The following is a 21,523-nucleotide window of genomic DNA, read 5'->3' on the forward strand; positions in this document are numbered from 1 at the left end:
GGGACCTTGTAGAAGGCGTAAGGACACACTGAGAATGGAACATCTATTTATATATTTATTCAACTACCAGAAATGACTGTAACCAAACATTGTAGATTACTGGTAAATGACAAGAATTTACTGTAAAAAAAAAATACAAAAAACACACACACACACACTACCATTCAAAAGTTTGGGGTCACTTAGAAATGTCCTTGTCTTTGAAAGAAAAGCACATTTTTTGTTCATTAAAATAACATCAAATTGATCAGAAATACAGTGTAGACATTGTTAATGTTGTAAATGACTATTGTAGCTGGAAACGGATGATTTTTAATGTAATATCTGCAAAGGGACCAGGACGACTGATCCGTGTAAAGGAAAGAATGAATGAAATCGTGAGATTTTGAGTGAAAACCTCCTTCCATCAGCAAGGGCATTGAAGATGAAACGTGGCTGGGTCTTTCAGCATGACAATGATCCCAAACACACCGCCCGGGCAACGAAGGAGTGGCTTCGTAAGAAGCATTTCAAGGTCCTGGAGTGGCCTAGCCAGTCTCCAGATCTCAACCCCATAGAAAATCTTTGGAGGGAGTTGAAAGTCCATGTTGCCCAGCAACAGCCCCAAAACATCACTACTCTATAGGAGATCTGCATGGAGGAATGGGCCAAAATACCAGCAACAGTGTGTGAAAACCTTGTGATGACTTACAGCAAACGTTTGACCTCTGTCATTGCCAACAAAGGGTATATAACAAAGTATTGAGATAAACTTTTGTTATTGACCAAATACTTATTTTCCACCATAATTTGCAAATAAATTCATTAAAAATGTGATGTACAATGTGATTTTCTGGATATTATTTTTCTCATTTTGTCTGACATAGTTGAAGTGTACCTATGATGAAAATTACAGGCCTCTCATCTTTTTAAGTGGGAGAACTTGCACAATTGGTGGCTGACTAAATACTTTTTTGCCCCACTATATGTATGTATGTATGTATGTATGTATGTATGTATGTATGTATGTAATAAACTCATCAAAAAAAGAAACGTCCCTTTTTCAGGACCCTGTCTTTCAAAGATAATTCTTAAAAATCCAAATAACTTCACAGATCTTCAATGTAAAGGGTTTAAACATTGTTAGCCATGCTTGTTCAATGGACCATAAACAATTAATGAACATGCACCTGTGGAGCGGTCGTTAAGACACTAACAGCTTACAGACGGTAGGCAATTAAGGTCACAGTTATGAAAACTTAGGACACTAAAGAGGCCTTTCTACTGACTCTGAAAAACACAAAAAGAAAGATGCCCAGGGTCCCTGCTCATCTGTGTGAATGTGCCTTAGGCATGCAGCAAGGAGGCATGAGGACTGCAGATGTGGCCAGGGCAATAAATTGCCATGGCAACAGCTGATTATCCTCGCAGTGGCAGATCACGTGTAACACCTGCACAAGATCCGTACATCCGAACATCACACCTGCGGGACAGGTACAGGATGGCAACAGCAACTGCCCGAGTTACACCAGGAACACACAATCCCTCCATCAGTGCTCAGACTGTCCGCAATAGGCTGAGAGAGGCTGGACTGAGTGCTTGTAGGCCTGTTGTCAGGCAGGTTCTCACCAGACATCACCGGCAACGTCGCATATGGGCACAAATCCACCATGGCTGGACAAGACAGGACTGGCAAAAAGTGCTCTTAACTGATGATTCGTGGTTTTGTTTCACCAGTGATGATGGTCGGTTTCACGTTTATTGTCGAAAGGATTGAGCGTTACACCGAGGCCTGTACTCTAGAGCGGGATCGATTTGGAGGTGGAGGGTCTTTCATGGTCTGGGTCGGTGTGTCACAGCATCATCGGACTGAACTTTTTATCATTGCAGGCAATCTCAACGCTGAGCGTTACAGGGAAAACATCCTCCTCATGTGGTACCATTCCTGCAGGCTCATCCTGACATGACCTTCCAGCATGACAATGCCACCAGCCATACTGCTCGTTTTGTGCGTGATTTCCTGCAAGAAAGGAATGTCAGTGTTCTGCCATGGCCAGCGATGAGCCCGGATCTCAATCCCGTTTAGCACATCTGGGACCTATTGGATCGGAGAGTGAGGGCTAGGGCCATTCCCCCCAGAAACGTCCAGGAACTTGCAGGTGCCTTGTTGGAAGAGTGGGGTGACATCTCACAGCAAGAGCTGGCAAATCTGGTGCAGTCCATGAGAAGTAGATCCACTGCAGTACTTAATGCAGCTGGTGGCCACCCCAGATACTGACGGTTACTTTTGATTTTGACCCTCCCCTTTGTTCAGGGACACATTATTCCATTTATGTTAGTCACGTTTGTGTCATGTCTGTGGAACTTGTTCAGTTCATGTCTGTTGTTGAATCTTATGTTCATACAAATATTTACAGATGTTAAGTTTGCTGAAAATTAACACAGTTGACATTGAGGGGACATTTATTTTTTGCTGAGTTTATATATATATATATATATATATATACACACACACACACAAACATAAACGGAGTGCATTCATGGAGAGACACGCCTGGTGCATCTTTGCCCCACACTGTCTTTCACTAGAAGTAGGAATAGACCATCCCCTCCTCATGTATTGTCAAATCAGAAAACAAGACCAAGTAGTTCTCCCCTTTCTCAAACATGAGTCAGGTTACATGGGGAGACGTCGAGACCACTGATGATTTAGTGTTGAGTCACACTTTATCCTTCTGTCCTGTTCCAATTGAGGAGGAACATTCCGCAACCTCAGCTTTTATCTTTTTACAGTATCTGGGGGCTGGGGCCCTCTAGGTACGTGCGGCTTTGGTGGAACCGATACACACATACACTGACATTCACTCACACACACATATACTCTCTCACAAACACAGATGACACACACCCTCACTCACACCCTCAAGGCAAGTCACCTGGCAACATGATCACTACTGTGAGAATAGGACAGATAAATAAATAAAAAGTTGCTGGTGAAAAGGACATTCTTTAATACATATTATTCCCAGGCCACCGACTGGAATGCTCTAATTACTATTGAACTGTTAGGACCGCAGTCTGTGGGTTGGTTGGAGGAAATTCTTTGGTACATTCTTTCCTCCAAGCCTCTGTCCTGATTCCTGTCCATGCCCTCTCAGCAATGTGACAGCTCACTGATAACTGACAGATGTGTGGATTGCGACTACGTATGTCCTTATCAGTTCTACAGAGAATAAATATGTATTGGACATATTACTGTCATATTAGAGACATTTCACGAACTGGTGAAAGGTTATGCTTTGTTGCCCTCTCACAAAATATGAATCCATCAGAAGTATTAGGGTCCATGCATGACAGGGCCTGGCCAGAAAACATGGAGAAATTACATTTGCCATTGACAATCACCATTTTTTATTTAGTTTAATAAAATATATCAACGCAAAACGTTAAAAAGAGGGGGAAAGTTCTGTATTTTAGACCGATTTGCCTCATGATTTGTCAACTCAAAGACAAGATCTCTTCCAGTCACACTGGAGCGCTGCTACAGGCTCTTTACATGCCTTATTAACCAATCAGGGTCACAGAAATCGCAGGTCACGCGGGCTGGGCACAATGCACAAAGTTTAAGGCAGTCTCCACTTTCCGCTGGTATTTATTTAGCAAGCCTGATAACACATCACACCAGACAGACACAAAAAATAACTCCTCCGTAAATGTATCCGCCTATGCACTTAAACATTAGCGATCTGACATGCTGTATTGCATGGAAACAATATAATTGTTCAGTCTGATCACTACTATGTGCCCTGTCTCTGGCCAGGGTGAAGGAAGCAGTAACTTGGTGTATATATAGCCAATTTGTTTGTGAGAAAATGTGAATTGGATGAAATTTGGTTTATATTCAAACTTTGACTGACTCGACTACCTAGGCTTTTTCAATCCAAAATGATTAACTAGAATTAATCAATAAACACAATAGCTAACAGGCTGAGTTAGCTGAGATTTTTTATTAGGCCTAGAGTTGCATAGGGCGGGACAATATGACACAACAAACCCGCATACAGAATGCCTTGTCCAATCATGTTGCTTTTCTCTGCTTTCTGTGTAAACAACCCAAGTCCTAATATAATGAATATGTAAACTACAAGGTTGCTGCAGTTTGACAGTGTTTTCATCTTCCCCAAGGACATTAGTTTGTTTAAACCATGTGACCTGATTAGAACAACTCTGGTCCCAACATAGCCCATTTTAAACCTTAATACAACAGATTAATCACGGCATACCGTATAAGGTCCTGAGTTTTACCTGGTTAGGTTACCAGAACAGGAAAGACTACAGCCCCATAATACATTTTCACCACATCACTCTAGTACGTTTGGTGCCACCTCTGATACACAGGGTGGAAAGTGTGTGTGTGAGAGTGAGTGCACCAAATGTTGACAAAACCTAAATTAATTTGGCCTCAAAAACGTTTCTCAATTAATTTTCTCTGTAAAACAAACTAATTAAAAATACCTGATTTCCTCTAATCAAAATCGTTTCCCGTTTTTCGTCGGTCATGGGGGATGTAAAATATGGCACATTGCATGGAGTCTGTAACGCTGTGTTTAAAAAGCGCAAATTAATCTGAGGTGCGACCGCGCAGAAAACAAACCCTACTGCTGCGTGCGCGAACGCGCTTAAATTGTATAGGCGGTCAGTATTCCTCGAGCACGATACGAATAAAAAACCCAGCTGAAACGTGTGTTTGTCTTCCGCGTCTTCTATTTGGGACAGTAGGTAATATTCGGGTGCGCATTGGACACAGGGTGAATTTTACTTCCCTCTGCCCGCTATCCATCATAAAACCGTATTTTTAAGAATAGTTGTGAATTGACTGCAAAAAACTACCTGGGGCCAGGGATTTCATAGTAGCCAACACCGACTGTGGATTTTGTCACATTGGCATACAATGACAACTTCCATCCGTACAAAGACAGGTAGGGAATACTGCGCGCTCTGTGCAGTGCGTGGAGTTATAGTTGGGAGTTCAAATGGGTTGCTATATTGCCTATTGCAGAATACAGTGCCTACCCTTGTATTGCCATTTTATCATGTTAATTGAATGTTAAACCAGAATCTGAGTGGCATAGTTAGAAACAAGTAATTACTTTGTTTTCTCTGTGTGATACATAGGTGCGTAATTGTGTTATTGTTGTCATATTTGGAACCTCTCAGTGAGATGTTTGCATGTCTGAAGTGTACATTACTGTCCACAGGCATATATATATTATGTACTGTTGCTTGCAAGATCTGTCTCACCCTGTAAGACATAGAAAGGATTACATAGGACCATGAATGGTGACCAAGGCTTGAGCTTGGACACAAACTAGGCAACTTTTTTTTAAACCTGTGATTCAGACCAGCCTGTGAACAGAACAATGTGCTCTTTGCCCCTCTATGATTTACAGCTAGAACTGCATTGTTGCAAACCCACCATGTATCTTTACTGAAATATTTGCTAGTCCTTCATAGGAATACTTTTTTTTTTTTACCCAGGCTTTGTTTATAGGTACTTGAATGTTATTAAATGTCTCCTTTTGTTAAAGGGGCAATCTGGGATTGTTACATACATTTTAGGACATTTGAGTTAATGGCATGTAGCCATTGCTGCTTCATGAAGAATATAACTTGTAAATGCCTCATGAGTTTAGGTCAACTGTTTTACCCCACCAGAACCCAAAATAGTGTTATTTGTTTAGAATACCAGTTGTTTACCAGTTGTTTTTCCAATCCCAGATTTCCCCTTTAAACATTTCCACTTGGCTTCCTCCAGACTCCCTGTGATCTGATAGCTATATAAACATTTGTTTGGAATAACAACTTTATTTACTGGGCTTTTGGGGTGTTCAGATTTTTGTCTAATCAAGCACAGCGTTTCAACTCTAGATGAGTAGGACTTCGGCCTCGTGCCTTCTCACATGACTGGAGGTGAATGGTTATTCCCTGTTGTGTGTTAATGCTTACATACATAGATCCAGATTGCTTGAATGAGTGGGCCTTTGACTATGTCTTGTCTTCTCAGATCCTTTGGATTCCACTGATCCCCAGGTTCTGGACTATATGCTGGTTCCTCACCGGAACTTCAACCTGATCAATGGGGTCCACTCTCCCGACGAGGTCGACCAAATCCAGAACTGGGAGATCCGAGACTCAGACATATTCGCTGTCACTTATCCCAAGTCAGGTGAATACTGGAGACAGCATGGATGTACTTACCTAGAATACCCAGTTGATTACCACTTTTAAAACATTCCTGCATACCTCTTTATCTCTATAAGATCCTCTTACACAGTTTCAGCTCAACTGAGTAGATCTCGTTCAGCGAGTTTACTTTGCTTATCTGTTACTGGGCTCTGTTCTCAACCTTTATCAGTCCAGCAGCCCAGATAAGTGAAAGAAATGTCCTAGTTGTTTTAAGCCAACAAAACTGGTATTTTCGCTAATCTCCCTGCGCAGAATCTTGCGCGCATCCTTACATTAGGTGGAATGCTGCCATGCCCTGTTATTCTCCCCTTGGCTGAAAACAATGGTTTAAACCAGGCTAGATTAAAGTGTAACAGACCGATGTCCCATAAGCATCGTGTCAGAGCAGGAGTAGCACAGTGACTGTAGGCAGGACAATGTCCACATTCAAATACAGAATATATACAGAGTATGTGGACACCCCTTCAAATTAGTGAATTTGGCTATTTCAGCCACACCAGTTGCTGACAGGTGTATAAAATCAAACACCGCCATGCAACCGTCATAGACAAACATTGGCAGTAGAATGGCTTTACTGAGGAGCTCAGTGACTTTCAACGTGGCACCATCATAGGATGCCACCTTTCCAACAAGTCAGTTTGTCAAATTTCTGCCATGCTAGAGTTTCCCCGGTCAACTGTAAGTGCTGTTATTGTGAAGTTGAAACGTCTCAGCTGCGAAGTAGTAGGCCACAAAAGCTCACAGAACGGGACCGTCGAGGGCTAAAGCACGTAGCGCATTAATAATCGTCTGTCCTCGGTTGCAACACTCACTACCGAGTCCCACACTGCCTCTGGAAGCAACATCAGCACAAAAACTGTTAGTCGGGAGCAACATGAAATGGGTTTTCATGGCCAGGTAGTTGTGCATGGTGATCTTAGACTTGTGTGCAATGCCAAGCGTCGGCTGGAGTGGTGTAAAGCTCACCGCCATTGGACTCTGGATTAGTGGAAACACCTTCTCTGGAGTTATGAATCACACTTCACCATCTGGCAGTCCGACGGACGAATCTGGGTTTGGCGGATCCCAGGAGAACGCTACCTGACCCAATGCATAGTGTAAAGTTTGGTGGAGGAGGAATAATGGTATTGGGCTGTTTTTCATAGTTCGGGCCAGTCTGCTTAGTTCCAGTGGAAGGTAATCTTAACCCTACAGCGTACAATAACATTGTAGACGATTCTATGCTTCCAACTTTGTGGCAACAGTTTGGGGAAGGCCCTCTCCCGTTTCAGCATGACAATGCCCCGTGCACAAAGCAAGGTCCATACAGAATGGTTTGACGAGATCGGTGTGGAAGAACTTGACTGGCCTTCACAGAACCCTGACCTCAACCCCAACGAACACCTTTGGAAGAATTGGAACACCGACTGCAAGCCAGGCCTAATTGGCAAACATCAGTGCCCAACCTCACTAAGGCTCTTGTGGCTGAATGAATGGAAGTCCCCACAGCAATGTTCCAACATCTAGGGGAACTTCTTCCCAGAAGAGTGGAGGCTGTTATAGCAGCAAAGGGGGGACCAACTCCAAATGAATGCCCATTTTGGATTGAGATGTTCGACGAGCAGGTGTCCACATACTTTTTTGTGTAAAATCCCTGAAAAACTAAAGTTCACTACATTTTCCCCAATAAAAATAACCCCTGAATTGTCAGATAAACAGTGTGTGGGTGTTATCAAATCATGGTAGTGCAGTGAGGTGAAAGGGCCAAGCTATCCAGTATTGTACATTGTATGGTAGGACTGACATTGAAGTTTAAATTGAATTGAAATGACCTCTGGGTGACCTGCAGTGTCCACTCTGCTGTGATTGACAGGGACGATCTGGATGCAGCAGATTCTGACTCTGATAGAAGCCAAAGGTGACGTCACTCCAAACACAGAGCATCTCAACGCGCAGCGCGTCCCATGGATCGAGCTGATTGGCAGTGAGAAGGAGTTTAATGCTACCCCTTCCCCCAGGCTACGGGTCACACACCTGCAGTATAAGTTCATGCCTCTCGCCATCAGACAAAAGAGGGGAAAGGTCAGTGGAATGCAAGGCTCATTTTGGTAACACTTGTGTATTATTCTGTGGTATTAGCACTTCATAATTAGCACTTTGGTATTGGTGTTAGCCTGCAGGTATAATGCTTTATTACTTGTTATGTATGAGCCTTTTTAATGCCTTAAGGCTTTTAATATTTTATCTCTGTGTATCAAAATACTCTAAATGGTCGCTATACATGCTGATTATAAGTCTTAGAATGCATAGTACCTGCAGGCTTTAAGTGTTACCCGAAGTCTATTTCAACTTTTTGTCATTACCTTCAGGATTACTTTCATTAAATTGTTACTACTGATATTGATGGATCGTTTTTTATAGTCAATCTATTGATATGCAGTATGATCTTGCTTCCCTAAGGTGATCTATGTGGCCAGAAACCCTAAGGATGTTCTCGTGTCCTATTACCACTTCCACAAATATGCAGCCATGCTGGAGACACCGAAGGACTTCAATGATTTCTTTGAGAAATTCATGGAAGGGAAAGGTAAGTAGAATGTGTGCCTTTGGTCCTGTTAAGGACTATGAATATCGTACATGATGTGCAAAGCCAAGTATTTTTTTTCTATGGGGAGTTGGCACTAGCCAACAATGCGTTACGCTTACAGTTAAGTCAATTGTGATTATTTTGAAATGAATGATGTCGAAAGCCTTCTAAACACTTTCATCTGTAGTATCCTTAGGTTCATCTATGCTTTCATGGTGGTAGACTGGGTATGAAGCATCCATTTGAGTCTTTGCTGTGTGTGTGTTGCAGTTTTTGGGAACTGTTGGTTTGAGCACATCAAGACGTGGTACGCTAATAGAGACAACATGAACTTCCTGTACATCACATATGAAGAGATGATCAAGGTACCAACAGTGGCAAAACCTACCTGTCCATCTACTTGTCCATCCTGTCCTGTACTCGGAGTTGGCTTGTGAGTTCACATGAGTCTCAAAGCTTGAACGGTGTGTGTGTTGCAGGACCTGCGCTCCATGGTGGAGAGGATGTGCAGGTTTCTAGGGAAGGATTTGACAGAGGAGCAGATGGCCAGTGTGGTGGAACACAGCACCTTTAGAACCATGAAACAGAACCCGCAGGCTAACTACAAGACAGTGCCCGACTCTCTGCTTGACCACAACAAGGGCACGTTTATGAGGAAAGGTATGCACGTCACACCTTCTAAGTCATAATAGAATGTGATAACAGAATGGTCACCTGTCTCCTTATCAATACACTTTGGTATGAGGATTGCACAAGCTGCAAATTATTTCAGCCTTAATCAAGCCAAGGGCAACCACAAAGGCCTTACAGTACTGTACTTGTAACACCAGGCCCCCACACATTTACACTGAACCAATGTTCCGATAGATATACAACCATCCGGATTATAATCTGTGCAAACCTAAAGAACAATTAAATTGATAATTTTTTATCTTATAGGGCAATTCTGCCACTTTTCAACCTCATATTCATGATCTCTGGAATCATACCTGTGTCTACATATGTGAAAATGGTGAGTTAAAAAGCTAAGGTCCTATTCTTTTTAAAATCTGTGACATCACAGGGTAGGATTAAAAGTAAGAAACTGTGATTTACAACAATTTTCTAGCCAGAGGGAGGGTATTTTCTTGCTCCGCACATCACCGTGAATCTCCTAGTGTTTGATGTTCTCGGGTAGAACTTTAACCTTAGATGTTTTTATACGAAATGTAGAAATGTGCCATTTTCACATACTGTATGTACACTGGTATTATGCTGGAGATAATGAAAATGATGTTAAAGTGGTGGAATTGCCCTTTTAATACTCTTTTACATTATTTACTGATTTCCATCCACACTCGACAGGGACCATTGGGGACTGGAAGAACCATTTCACTGTTGCACAGAGCGAGAGATTTAACAGTGTCTTCCGGGAGAAGATGAGGGACCTGCCCCTCTCCTTTGCTTGGGACATCTATGATGTCACTAGTGTCACGTGATGACATCCTAGTCACGTCTTGCAGGGATGTTTTTAATCCTTGGGCGGGCCCCCTAAGCATTTTTTCAGGTCACCTAAGTCCAAATAGTGTAAAAAGAAAAAGTTTTTTTTTTTCAGGATGGAAAAACGCTTTTACTGTAAACTTAAATGACTAAATGCCTTTTTTTTATACCACAACATTGTTGAATACTTGTTTATGATGTACAGAACGTGGGCATTTATAAATAAATAAATAAAATAACCTTTGAAAGCTAACAGTCACCTAAATAAATACTAGAAAGTCAGGGACAATTGAAAAATCCCTCAAACAATTAATTTAGCACTACATATTTCATGTTTGAGCAAAATAACACAGAATTAGCCATCGCAAAATGCATAGAATTGAAGAAAATTTGCTTTAAAACGGAAAATGTTTCTCGGCTCCACGGCAGATTATGTAGAATCGCAGGGAATTTGCTTTAAAACGGCAAAGATGAGGGTCTCTAAAATGTTCTCTAAAATTCATGCCCCTGCCACGTCCACCACCTAAGCCCATTATTGATCCAGGAAAAACACTGCCTTGGTTACAAGTTACCCTAGATAATTTAATAAGTTATACTGAACAAAAATGTTTCATGAGTTGAAATAAAAGATCCCAGAAATTTTCCATACACACAAAAAGCTTATTTCTTCTTTCTTTTATTCATTGCACAAATGTGTTTACATCCCTGTTGGTGAGCATTTTTCCATTTGCCAAGATAATCCAGCCACCTGTCTCAAGTTGAGGGAGTGTGCAATTGGCATGCTGACTGCAGGAATATCCACCAGAGCTGTTGAATGTTAATTTATCTACCATAAGACACCTCCGTTTTAGAGAATTTGGCAGTATGTCCAACTGACCTCACACCACGTATAACCACGCCAGCCCAGGACCTCCACATTCGGCTTCTTCACCTGCGGGATCGTCCGAGACCAGCCAACCAAATCAATTCTGCAGTCAGAAATATCTCGGGGAAGCTCATGTGTGTCCCAACCAGTTTCTTGACCTGACTGCAGTTTGGCATCATAACCAACTTCTGTGGGCAAATGCTCATCTTCGATGGCCACTGGCATGCTGGAGAAGTGTGCTCTTCACAAATTAATCTGTTTCAATTGTACTGGGCAGACAGCATATATGGCGTTGAGTGGTTTGCGGGTGGGGTTATGGTATGGGCAGGCATAAACTACAGACAACAAATATAATTACATTTCATCGATGGCAATTTGAATGCACAGACATACCATTTACAAGATCCTGAGGTCTATTGTCGTGCCATTCATCCACCGCCATCACCTCATGTTTCAGCATGATAATACACAGCCCCATGTTGCAAGGATTTTCATTCCTGGAAGTTGAAAATGTCCCGCATACTCACCAGACATGTCACCCGTTGAGCATGTTTGGGATGCTCTGGATCAACATATGACAGCGTGTTCCAGTTCCTGCTAATATCCAGCAACTTCACACAGCTATTGAAAAGAAGTGGGACAACATTCCGAAGGCCACAATCAACAGCCTGACCAACTATGCGAAGATGTTGCTCTCTGAGGCAAATGGTCATACCAGATACTGACTGGTTGTCTGATCCACACCCTTACCTTTTGAAGGTATCTGTGACCAACAGAATCTTCTCTGTATTCCCAGTCATGCAAATCTATAGATTAGGGCCTAATGAATTTTTCAACTGACTGATTTCCTTATATGAACTGTAACTCATTAAAATCTTTGAAATTGTTGCATGTTGCGTTTATATTTTGGTTCAGTGTAGTAGCCATCAATCCAAAATGTGTATTAAGTTACCCATTTTACAGAGGGAAAAATAGTTTTGCAAGTGTACAGTAACTTCTCATGCTCTGTACCCAGTTTCAGTCGTTTTTTAATGTGTATAAAAAACGTATTCATAAAGTTAAGAATTGAAATATATATTTCTAAAAGCAATTGTCTTGACTCATTTTAGCTATATGGTGATAGAATAAACAGTGAATTCAACCAGTGTCTTTTGAAAGTTATGTTCTGTAACAAAATGTGCTGCTGCCCTCTGTGGGTCAGTCAGGGTTTCTACAACTGCCTTGTGAATTCCAAGCCGGCAAGCACTTATTCTCTATTTTTCCACATTCAGATTATCTAGATGGCAATGTAAAGGTCTTAGTCCCCCACATCCAAGAAAAGCACTTAACACAAAATTCACAAATGCTAGTTATGGATCTTTCATTCACATTGAAAGCAACTCTAAGAAGCAGTAGATCTGTTCTATGCGAGCTATTTCTATGCTACCTGTTTATCTTTTGTTTTGTACACCAGCTTCAAACAGCTGACAATTTTTGTTTATGGAAAATACATTTCACAGAGGTTCAGATGGTACAATGATTCTCTACACTATACTTGTTTTGTCAAACTGAAATTAAGCAAACTAGAATATTTGTGACCAGGAAATGGTGAAGAGATTTCTGCATAGTGCATCTTTAATGGCATCCGGGTATAAATCAACTCATTGACAAGGGTGTATAAATGCCTTGAGGTGATTGTGTTTACAGTCAACTGAAGTTATAGTTCACGTTTAGAACAAATGTGGGTGTTATTGGTTGTCTTCTCTGTGCTTGGTCAGATACGGTGACTCCCCTTCCTGTGATGATCCCCTCCTGTTAGTATCGGTTGCGTTCAAAGTCGTAAATACTACAGTCGTGCTACGCATCTCAGAAGAATTCTATATCTCATTGATGTCATTCCTGAGATGCAAAACACTTCCCCAGGCATTGGGGGATCTGAATCTGTGCGGCACAACGTGACTGCAATAAAGATGATCTGGGACCGGACCTGGTTTCAAATACTATTTCAAATCATTTCAAATGCTTTCTTCTGGGCTTGATTGAGCTTGCCAGGCGCAATGGAACCAATAAAATAGTCAAGACACTGCAATCCCCATTCATCTGGCACCCCAGGCAGGCTAGAGCAAATGCTCAAAGTATTTTAAAGATTATAAATAGTATTTGAAAACATGTCTGCCTGGAACATGCCCATGGCATCTTTCTCTTCTTCCTAGTTCAGTCCTCATCACTGCCCAGTGCCAGAGGGTCAAAGTCAGGGTCGTCTTCATCCAGGTCAAGTTCCTCAAGGTCCTGGAAGAGGGACTCGTCCACTTCAACACTGTTTCCAGCTGAACGGGAGGGAAGTGCAAAGTCATTGTACAACCTTTTACAGATCCCTCTCGCTAATCACCATACTTCTCTTACCTCAGACATACTGAGGCAAACACACACACACACACACACACACTACAGTTGTATAACGCCGCTATACTTACAATCTTCCAGGAACTGTATATCTGATGTGTCAAGATTGTGATCGGTCTCAAATAGCTTTTTTCCTGGTAGAGAAAAAAAGTGTTAATCATGTACAAATGCCAAGACGCTCACCAACCATTGAGAACCTTGTCTCAAATGGTGGACTGGACCTCACTTTACATGCACTGACAGCTACATTGGTATGTGTTCATATAAAGTAGAGGTCGACTGATTAATTAAGGCCGATTTCAAGTTTTCATATCAATCGGAAATCGGTATTTTTTTATACCTTTATTTAACTAGGCAAGTCAATTAACACATTCTTATTTTCAATGACAGCCTAGGAACGGTGGGTTAACTGCCTCGTTTAGGGGCAGAACGACAGATTTCCACCTTGTCAGCTCGGGGGATCCATCCTTGCAACCTTACAGTTAACTAGTCCAACGCAATAACGACCTGCCTCTCTCTCGTTGCACTCCACAAGGAGACTGCCTGTTACACGAATGCCGTAAACCAAGTTAAGTTGCTAGCTAGCATTAAACTTATCTTATAAAAAACAATCATAATCACTAGTTAACTACACATGGTTGATGATATTACTAGATATTATCTAGCGTGTCCTGCGTTGCATATAATCTGACTGAGCGGTGGTAGGCAGAAGCAGGCGTGTAAACATTCATTCAAACAGCATTTTCGTGCGTTTTGCCAGCAGCTCTTTGTTGTGCGTCAAGCATTGCGCTGTTTATGACTTCAAGCCTATCAACTCCCGAGATGAGGCGGGTGTAACCAATGTGAAAAGGCTTGCTAGTTAGCGCGTGCTAATAGCGTTTCAAACGTCACTCGCTCTGAGCCTTGGAGTGGTTGTTTCCCTTGCTCTGCATGGGTAACGCTGCTTCGAGGGTGGCTGTTGTCGTTGTGTTCCTGGTTAGAGCCCAGGGAAAAGCGAGGAGAGGGAAGGAAGCTATACTGTTACACTGGCAATACTAAAGTGCCTATAAGAACATCCAATAGTCAAAGGTTGATGAAATAATGGTATAGAGGGAAATAGTCCTATAATAACTACAACTAAATAACTAAAACTTCTTACCTGAGTATATTGAAGACTCATGTTAAAAGGAACCACCAGCTTTCATATGTTCTCATGTTCTGAGCAAGGAACTTAAACGTTATCTTTCTTACATGGCACATATTGGACTTTTACTTTCTTCTCCAACACTTTGTTTTTGCATTATTTAAACCAAATTGAACATGTTTCATTATTTATTTGAGGCTAAATAGATTTTATTGATGTGAGTGTTAATGAGTGTTAATTCAGTATTGTTGTAATTGTCATTATTACAAATAAATCAACAATAAAAAATATATTTTTTTAATCGTCCAATTAAATCAGTAGAGTTTTTTTTGGTTGTCCAATAAATCGGTATCGGCGTTGAAAAATCATAAAATCGGGCGACCTCTATAAAGTCCTTCTGGGCAAACTCCCTCTACCTCTAGCCTGTTCTCCTTCACCACTAGCAGTTACAGACATGGTCTTCAATATGGTTGCTACTTAAAGTCCCCAGGGCCATTACCAAGTTAGGACCACCTTTTCCTACTGTGCACTAGAGGCATGTAATTAACTAACTATCTATGTTCAGGAGGAGTGTAAATGTTTCCTGTAGGCCGGATCGTGTTGTGCTGATTGTATGTTTTACATTTTGTAATGTTGTATTGACTGCTGCCGCTTTCTTGACCAGGTCTCCCTGTTAAGAGAGACTCAATGGACTTATTCTGGTTAAATAAAAGAAATGCCGAAACTTGAAGCATTTGGGTTCATGTTTTGACTGTACATGATGGAGGAGATGTAGCATCCAGATTAGGTATTTTCCAAATGTTCCATCCTGAGAATAAATAATTTCTCTACCGGTAACCAGGTATTTCCCGCCAAAACTGGAAGTGCCATTCAAAAGCATATAAATAGGCCTGTCCGGATTTGATTGAAAATTCAAGCCTGATGCGCCATACATTGTAGGCCGCATGTGCTGCTCAGTAAAGTTACAAGTATAGGCTAGCGAATTTGATCGAAATATAATAGGGTCTGTTTGTATAATTAGTAGGCTGACGCATATATACACCTTTCATAATATTTCCAAATGTTATTAGCCTACTTCTTGTTGATTCAATCCTTCCTCACTTTCAACAGTTAAAGTTGGCATTATCTTCATTCTAAAGACATCCTTGAATAATACAGGACTAGAATTAGATGAAGGCTTTCACTTCAAAGACTGAATGGTTATTGGTCTGAACAAATAACTGCTATAGCCTACAGGCATCGCACATCGACTATTATTTCAAACTACCTGTGAGTTTTATTGGCTGCTGCATTCAACTTTCAGTAAACAAGAGCTTGCGTCTCCGAATAGTCTATTGGTATAAGAAATGCTACGAAAAATCATGTCCAGCAAGCTATTCCAGTCTAGCTTTTCCTGCATGTGAAAGGAGGGGCCAGCGGCACACTGATGAGTGCTTATTGCGCAAGAGACCGAGGCTATAAGTTAGAAGATTATTATGCATAACCCATCATTAATTAGCTAAATATAAGGCTAATACTGAATTGAATTTATTACCTGAAAGAGGTAAGCTAGGACATCTAGAACAGGATTCTCTATTTGATGCAATTTGAATGAGGTTGATGGAGAGAGAGACTGACAAAGTGCACCGATTTAAAGCAATGATATTCAAGATAGCTGCTGTTTTAAAACAGCCTGAAAAAAAAGAAGCCAGATGGAGATGGGTAAATCAGACATGTATTTGGTCTTTATATTACTAAAGCATAGACTATGCAAATGTACCTGTCACTAGAAGAAAAGTTACCATGATGAACTGATAGGTCTACATGCATTGTGAACTGTACTCCATACTAAAATGGGCAGTCTGTCCCCACCCTGAGCACGGATGATTTATCATACAGAGGCCGTAGAGAATCCAGATTTAGATATTGCATATAATTTAACAGTTCCATTTCAAGCCAAGCTGTTCGTATAAATAATTGAATATATTTACCAGTGTCTCGCAGTTATTTATCCTGGGAAAAGGGAGTGATTTTGGGCTGTAAATCCCAGTAAATCTCTGAAACCAGGTTCCCGCCATTTAACCCTAATCCAGATGGCTCTTGGCTGGGGATGAATAGGGGTTTGGGGGGTAGACACATACCTGTGAGTTTAATCTTTCCAGCCTGCTGTTGTTCCTCCTCTTTCTGCCGTTTCCTCCTCAACTCAGCCATCTCCAGCTCAAACTTGGCTTTCCATGACAGGAAGTTCTCGATGGTGACCACTGTTCCTTGGAAGAGCACCTTCTCAGCCTCCTCCGCTGCCTCCTCTTTTCGCCTCTTCTCTTCCTCTCTTCTGTTTTTTATCTCGTCGACTAATTCGTTCAGTTTGTCCTGAACTGCTGTAACTAGGGTGAATATCATCACCATTCCAAGGTTTTCCTCAGCCTAGAAAAATTAAAAAACAGATGTACGGGTTGTCATTGCCGAGTAAGGCTGAATAGACAGGCGGAGAGAGACTGACGGACTAACATACATACAGAGCTGCAGTAAGGCGAGAATGATGAATCAGACCGTGAGTGAGTGAGTAGGGCTGTTAGCCAGTGATTGTAAAGCAAATAACTGCCGGTCTCGCGGAAATTGACCGTTAATTAACAAACATTTAGCATCTCCCGTCTTCCACGCATAGCCTACAAGCAACTGACGCAGACCCTTGAAACATCTACATTTGAAAAATGGCTATGCCATATGGCTGTGGGCTACACTAGTTCATTTAGCATTTGCTTAGAATTGTGTGGCATGATTTTAAAATAGGAAGAATACAATTAAACAAAGCTGAATAAAATAGAAAGGGTATTTTCTCCAAACTATTTGAGGGAATGTGCACATGTGGCTATTCTGTGATGGGGTTAACAAAGGGGTTAACAAAGAAACAGGTCCTCCTATATGTTGAATTTAGGGTTATTTATGTAACTTTAGTTGTGATATGTTTAGATTTTTTCATACATTCTAAGGCTGCATGATGCGACTAAAGATGACTTGAAAAAAGTTGCATTAAAGGCATGAGCTCTGCTTTGTTTTTTGTGCAGGCTGTACACACTTCATCAGTCTCTTTCACAATTTGCCTTGAATTTCCCAGCTGCATCCCCTTTGTGTGGCCATAATGATGCCCCTAAAGAAAGTCCATGTCTTCTGTGACCTCCACATGTCTGGTTCATCCCTGGGAGAAATGTCCAAACGCCTGAAGGTACCACGTTCACCTGTACAAACAATGGTACGCAAGTATAAACACCATGGGACCACGCAGCCGTCATACCGCTCAGGAAGGAGACGCAAGAAAGAAGCCACTGCTCCAAACCTGCCATAAAAATGCCAGACTACGGTTTGCAACTGCATATGGGGATAAAGATTGAACTTTTTGGAGAAATGTCCTCTGGTCTGATGAAACAAAAATAGAACTGTTTGGCCATAATGACCATCGCTATGTTTGGAGGAAAAAGGGGGAGGTGTGCAAGCCAAAGAACACCATCCCAACCGTGAAGCACAGGGGTGGCAGCATCATGTTGTGAGGTTGCTTTGCTGCAGGAGGGACTGGTGCACTTGGCAAATAAATGGCATCATGAGGAAATAAAATGATGTGGATATATTGAAGCAACATGTCAAGACATCAGTTTTAGCTTGGTTAAAGCTTGGTCACAAATGGGTCTTCCAAATGGACAATGACTCCAAGCATACTTCCAAAGTTGTGGCAAAATGGCATAAGGACAACAAAGTCAAGGTATTGGAGTGGTCATCACAAAGCCCTGACCTCAACCCTATAGAAAATGTGTGGGCAGAACTGAAAAGGTGTGTGCTAGCAAGGAGGCCTGACTCAGTCAGGAGGAATGGGCCAAAATTCACCCAAATTATTGTCGGAAGCTTGTGGAAGGCCACCCGAAACGTTTGACCCAAGTAAAACCATTCAAAAGGCAATGCTACCAAATACTAATTGAGTGTATGTAAACTTCTGACCCACTGGGAATGTGATGAAAGAAATAAAAGCTGAAATAAATCACTACTATTATTCTGATATTTCACATTCTTGAAATAAAGTGGTGATCCTAACTGACCTAAGACAGGGAATTTTTTACTAGGATTGAATGTCAGGAATTGTGAAAAATCGCAGCTTTGTATGCATCTCTGTATGTGGAGTAAAGGTGGTCTAGAGTTTTTTTCCCCCTCTAGTTGCACATGTGACATGCTGGTAAATATTTGGCAAAACTGATTTAAATTTGCCTGCATTAAAGTCCCCGAACACTAGGAGCGCCACTTCTGGGTGAGCATTTTCTTGTTTGCTTATGGCCTTAGAGTTGGTTGAGTGCGGTCTTAATGCCAGCATCGGTCTGTGGTGGCAAATTGACAGCTACGAATAATATAGATGCACTCTTAAAATACACTATTGGTAGATATGATAAGTTGTAGACCACACTAAGGTGCAATTCCTCGATAAGGTGCAATACTTCTTTAGTATTAGACATCGCCCACCAGCTATAATTGACAAAAAGACACACCCCCACCCCTCGTCTTACCAGACGTAGCTTCTTTGTTCTGCCGGTGCATTGAAACTCCCTCCAGTTCTACATTACCCGTGTCGTCGTTCAGCCATGAGTGAAACATAAGATATTACAGTTCTTAATGTCCCGTTGGTAGGACAATCATAAGTCATTAATTTGATTTTCCAATGATTGCATGTTAGCAAGTAGAATTGATGGCAGTGGGAGATCACTCGCTCGCTTTCAGATTCTTAAAAGGCAGCCTGATCTGCGTTCTCTTTCCTCCTTTTCTTCACTGAAATGACGGGGATCTGGGCCTGTTCCCGAGGGAGCAGTGTATCTTTCTCGTCGAACTCGTTAAAGGAAAAAGCTTCTTCCAATTCGTGATGAGTAATCCCAGTTCTCATGTCCAGAAGTTATTTTCGGTCATAAGAGATACAAGAGATGCAGCAACATTATGTACAAAATAAGTTGAAAAAAAAAAGTTACAAAAAAATATATACAAAAATAAAATAGCACAATTGGTGACAGCATGTAAAACGACAGCCATCCTCTTCGGCGCCATCTTACCACATCATTCACAAGTGATAGGCTAATATTGTCACCCATCACAATATTCTTGATGTAATTTAGTCTTTACATATAGTAAATAATATGCGTGAAATTTGTTTTGAAATTGACCATTATGCATGCACCTGTCTTGAAACAGGGGCAGCGGGGGAAAAAATACGTCATTTTTGCACTTAAATAGCGAATGGAAGGCCCCTATTCCCGTGGTTCATTTTCATGCCAGCCAGGTAGGCTATACTCCTGTTTTAAAGAGAAGCAATGTGCTTAATATTAGGAAGATGGAGAAATAAATATAGTAGGTCTAGCCTATAGAAAGCTGATGGGATCCTCCTCTATTTACAAGAGGCCATTACTCTGTTTTTTCACGCAATTGCATAGCCTATAGAAATTTTGCGCTCATCAGCTCTCATGAAGTGTTTGATTTGATTTCCAATTACATTTGCGTTGATGTCAGTGATTTGAGGGACAATAGAGTGCGGAGTACCAGGCTGTTAGCAAGTTTGGTAGGCTACTAATGACCATGAGCAGCATCAGAGCTTGGAGAAGTCTAATTACAGTGACTAAACTGTCACATGGAATTTGACTGCCATCATGACTCGGTAATACAGTCACCGTAACAGCCCTATGAGTGAGTGTGTGCACATGCGTGTAACAGACCTGCTGCTGCAGTAAGGTGAGGATGCCCTCTGCGTCTGAATCCTCCAGGTTCTCCTGGGAGTATATCTCCCACAGCGGCACCTCATCGGGATACTTCTCCACATAGGTGAACTGTAGAGTCACTTCAATCGCTACAATAACACAGAGGCATTAGGTTAACAAATAAACAAACAATAAATGTAGTAGAACCCTAGCCTGGTCCCAGATCCGTAAGTGCTTTAGCCAACTCGACTGACGAGTCATGTCATATGGGACCAGGCTAGTGTAGCTGAACAGATCTACACAAGACTCGGGCAAGAGAGTGATAGGTTAGGTTACTTTCATCGTTTTCCCCTGCGTCCGATGTCACAGTGATGGTGAAGCTGCTGGGCACCTCTGATAGCACTACAGGAGGGCCAAAACATATGAAAGTCAGCAGAGCAGTCACATCATTGTTATGCAAATTAATTAAAATCAAAACGTTGCTCTAAAATAATTTCGCTATTGAAAAGTGGAAGATGTTGACTATGATCAACTCACCTGCTGGAGAGCCTGACTAACTGTATGGCACTGTAAGTGCAGTTGAGTTTGTTTAGCTAGCTAAAGAGGACAGTGGCACTGACTAACTTTGAGTGTGTGGTGATCGAGGGCGTTTCATTATGTGATCGTTAGCTAAAACAATTTCTCCTAGATATTGAGGGTTGTTGGCTTGCTAACTAGTTAGCCAGCTAAATTGGCACCACACTGCTAACCTGCGTTAGCCAGCTGGCTAGCTAGCGTTTGCCAGCTTGGAAACCAACCGAGACAGACTCGTAGAAAACTAACCTGTAAACGAGTCCGGGTAAATTGACTCTATAGCTTCCAGCTCGTTTCGCTGCTCCTCAGCGTAATCTGTCATTTTCTTCTACTATGGTCCATCAATGAGCTAGCAAAGTTAACCAACCGGGCACAGACGTGTGCGTGCTCAAAGAAGGGCCCACCAAAGACTTTTCTATAACCAAGATAAACCTTAGCTTGTCATTTCCAATGGGAACAAAATAGTCATAGTGGGCAAAACAAGCAAGGAGGTGGGCAGAGCCAAGCAAGCGCTAGCGCTATCCTATTGTCGCGTTCTAGTTTATATTTAGCATATTTCCGTTAGGGAATGCCTACCCTGTGAAGTGCTCGTGTGCAATAACTCAATTCGACTT

At 41.7% G+C, this 21,523-nt stretch overlaps 2 protein-coding genes across 4 annotated transcripts; one reads left to right on the top strand and one right to left on the bottom strand.

The window, feature by feature from the left end:
* The first annotated feature begins 4,625 nt into the window (after positions 1 to 4,625).
* LOC109901439 (amine sulfotransferase) lies at positions 4,626 to 12,210 on the top strand. Of its 3 annotated transcripts, XM_020497432.2 has the most exons (8): positions 4,626 to 4,958; positions 5,872 to 5,949; positions 6,044 to 6,205; positions 8,078 to 8,286; positions 8,665 to 8,791; positions 9,062 to 9,156; positions 9,271 to 9,451; positions 10,136 to 12,210. In XM_020497432.2, the coding sequence occupies exons 2-8, from the start codon at positions 5,940 to 5,942 to the stop codon at positions 10,267 to 10,269; spliced, it is 918 nt and encodes a 305-aa protein (XP_020353021.1). In that variant the 5' UTR covers positions 4,626 to 4,958; positions 5,872 to 5,939; the 3' UTR covers positions 10,270 to 12,210. The 3 variants fall into 3 exon arrangements, with proteins under 3 accessions (XP_020353021.1, XP_031642899.1, XP_020353020.1); XM_031787039.1 differs by lacking the exons at positions 5,872 to 5,949; positions 10,136 to 12,210 and adding an exon at positions 9,731 to 9,804; XM_020497431.2 differs by lacking the exon at positions 5,872 to 5,949 and having other exon boundaries at positions 4,627 to 4,958.
* On the bottom strand, positions 12,147 to 21,523 carry LOC109901866 (RWD domain-containing protein 1). Its single transcript, XM_020497860.2, has 6 exons — positions 21,159 to 21,523; positions 20,673 to 20,738; positions 20,355 to 20,485; positions 16,761 to 17,043; positions 13,589 to 13,651; positions 12,147 to 13,441 (listed from the first exon to the last, which is right to left on the bottom strand). The coding sequence occupies exons 1-6, from the start codon at positions 21,229 to 21,231 to the stop codon at positions 13,329 to 13,331; spliced, it is 729 nt and encodes a 242-aa protein (XP_020353449.1). The 5' UTR covers positions 21,232 to 21,523; the 3' UTR covers positions 12,147 to 13,328.

Source organism: Oncorhynchus kisutch, linkage group LG13 (assembly GCF_002021735.2).
Source record: "Oncorhynchus kisutch isolate 150728-3 linkage group LG13, Okis_V2, whole genome shotgun sequence".
NCBI classification, from domain to species: domain Eukaryota; kingdom Metazoa; phylum Chordata; class Actinopteri; order Salmoniformes; family Salmonidae; genus Oncorhynchus; species Oncorhynchus kisutch.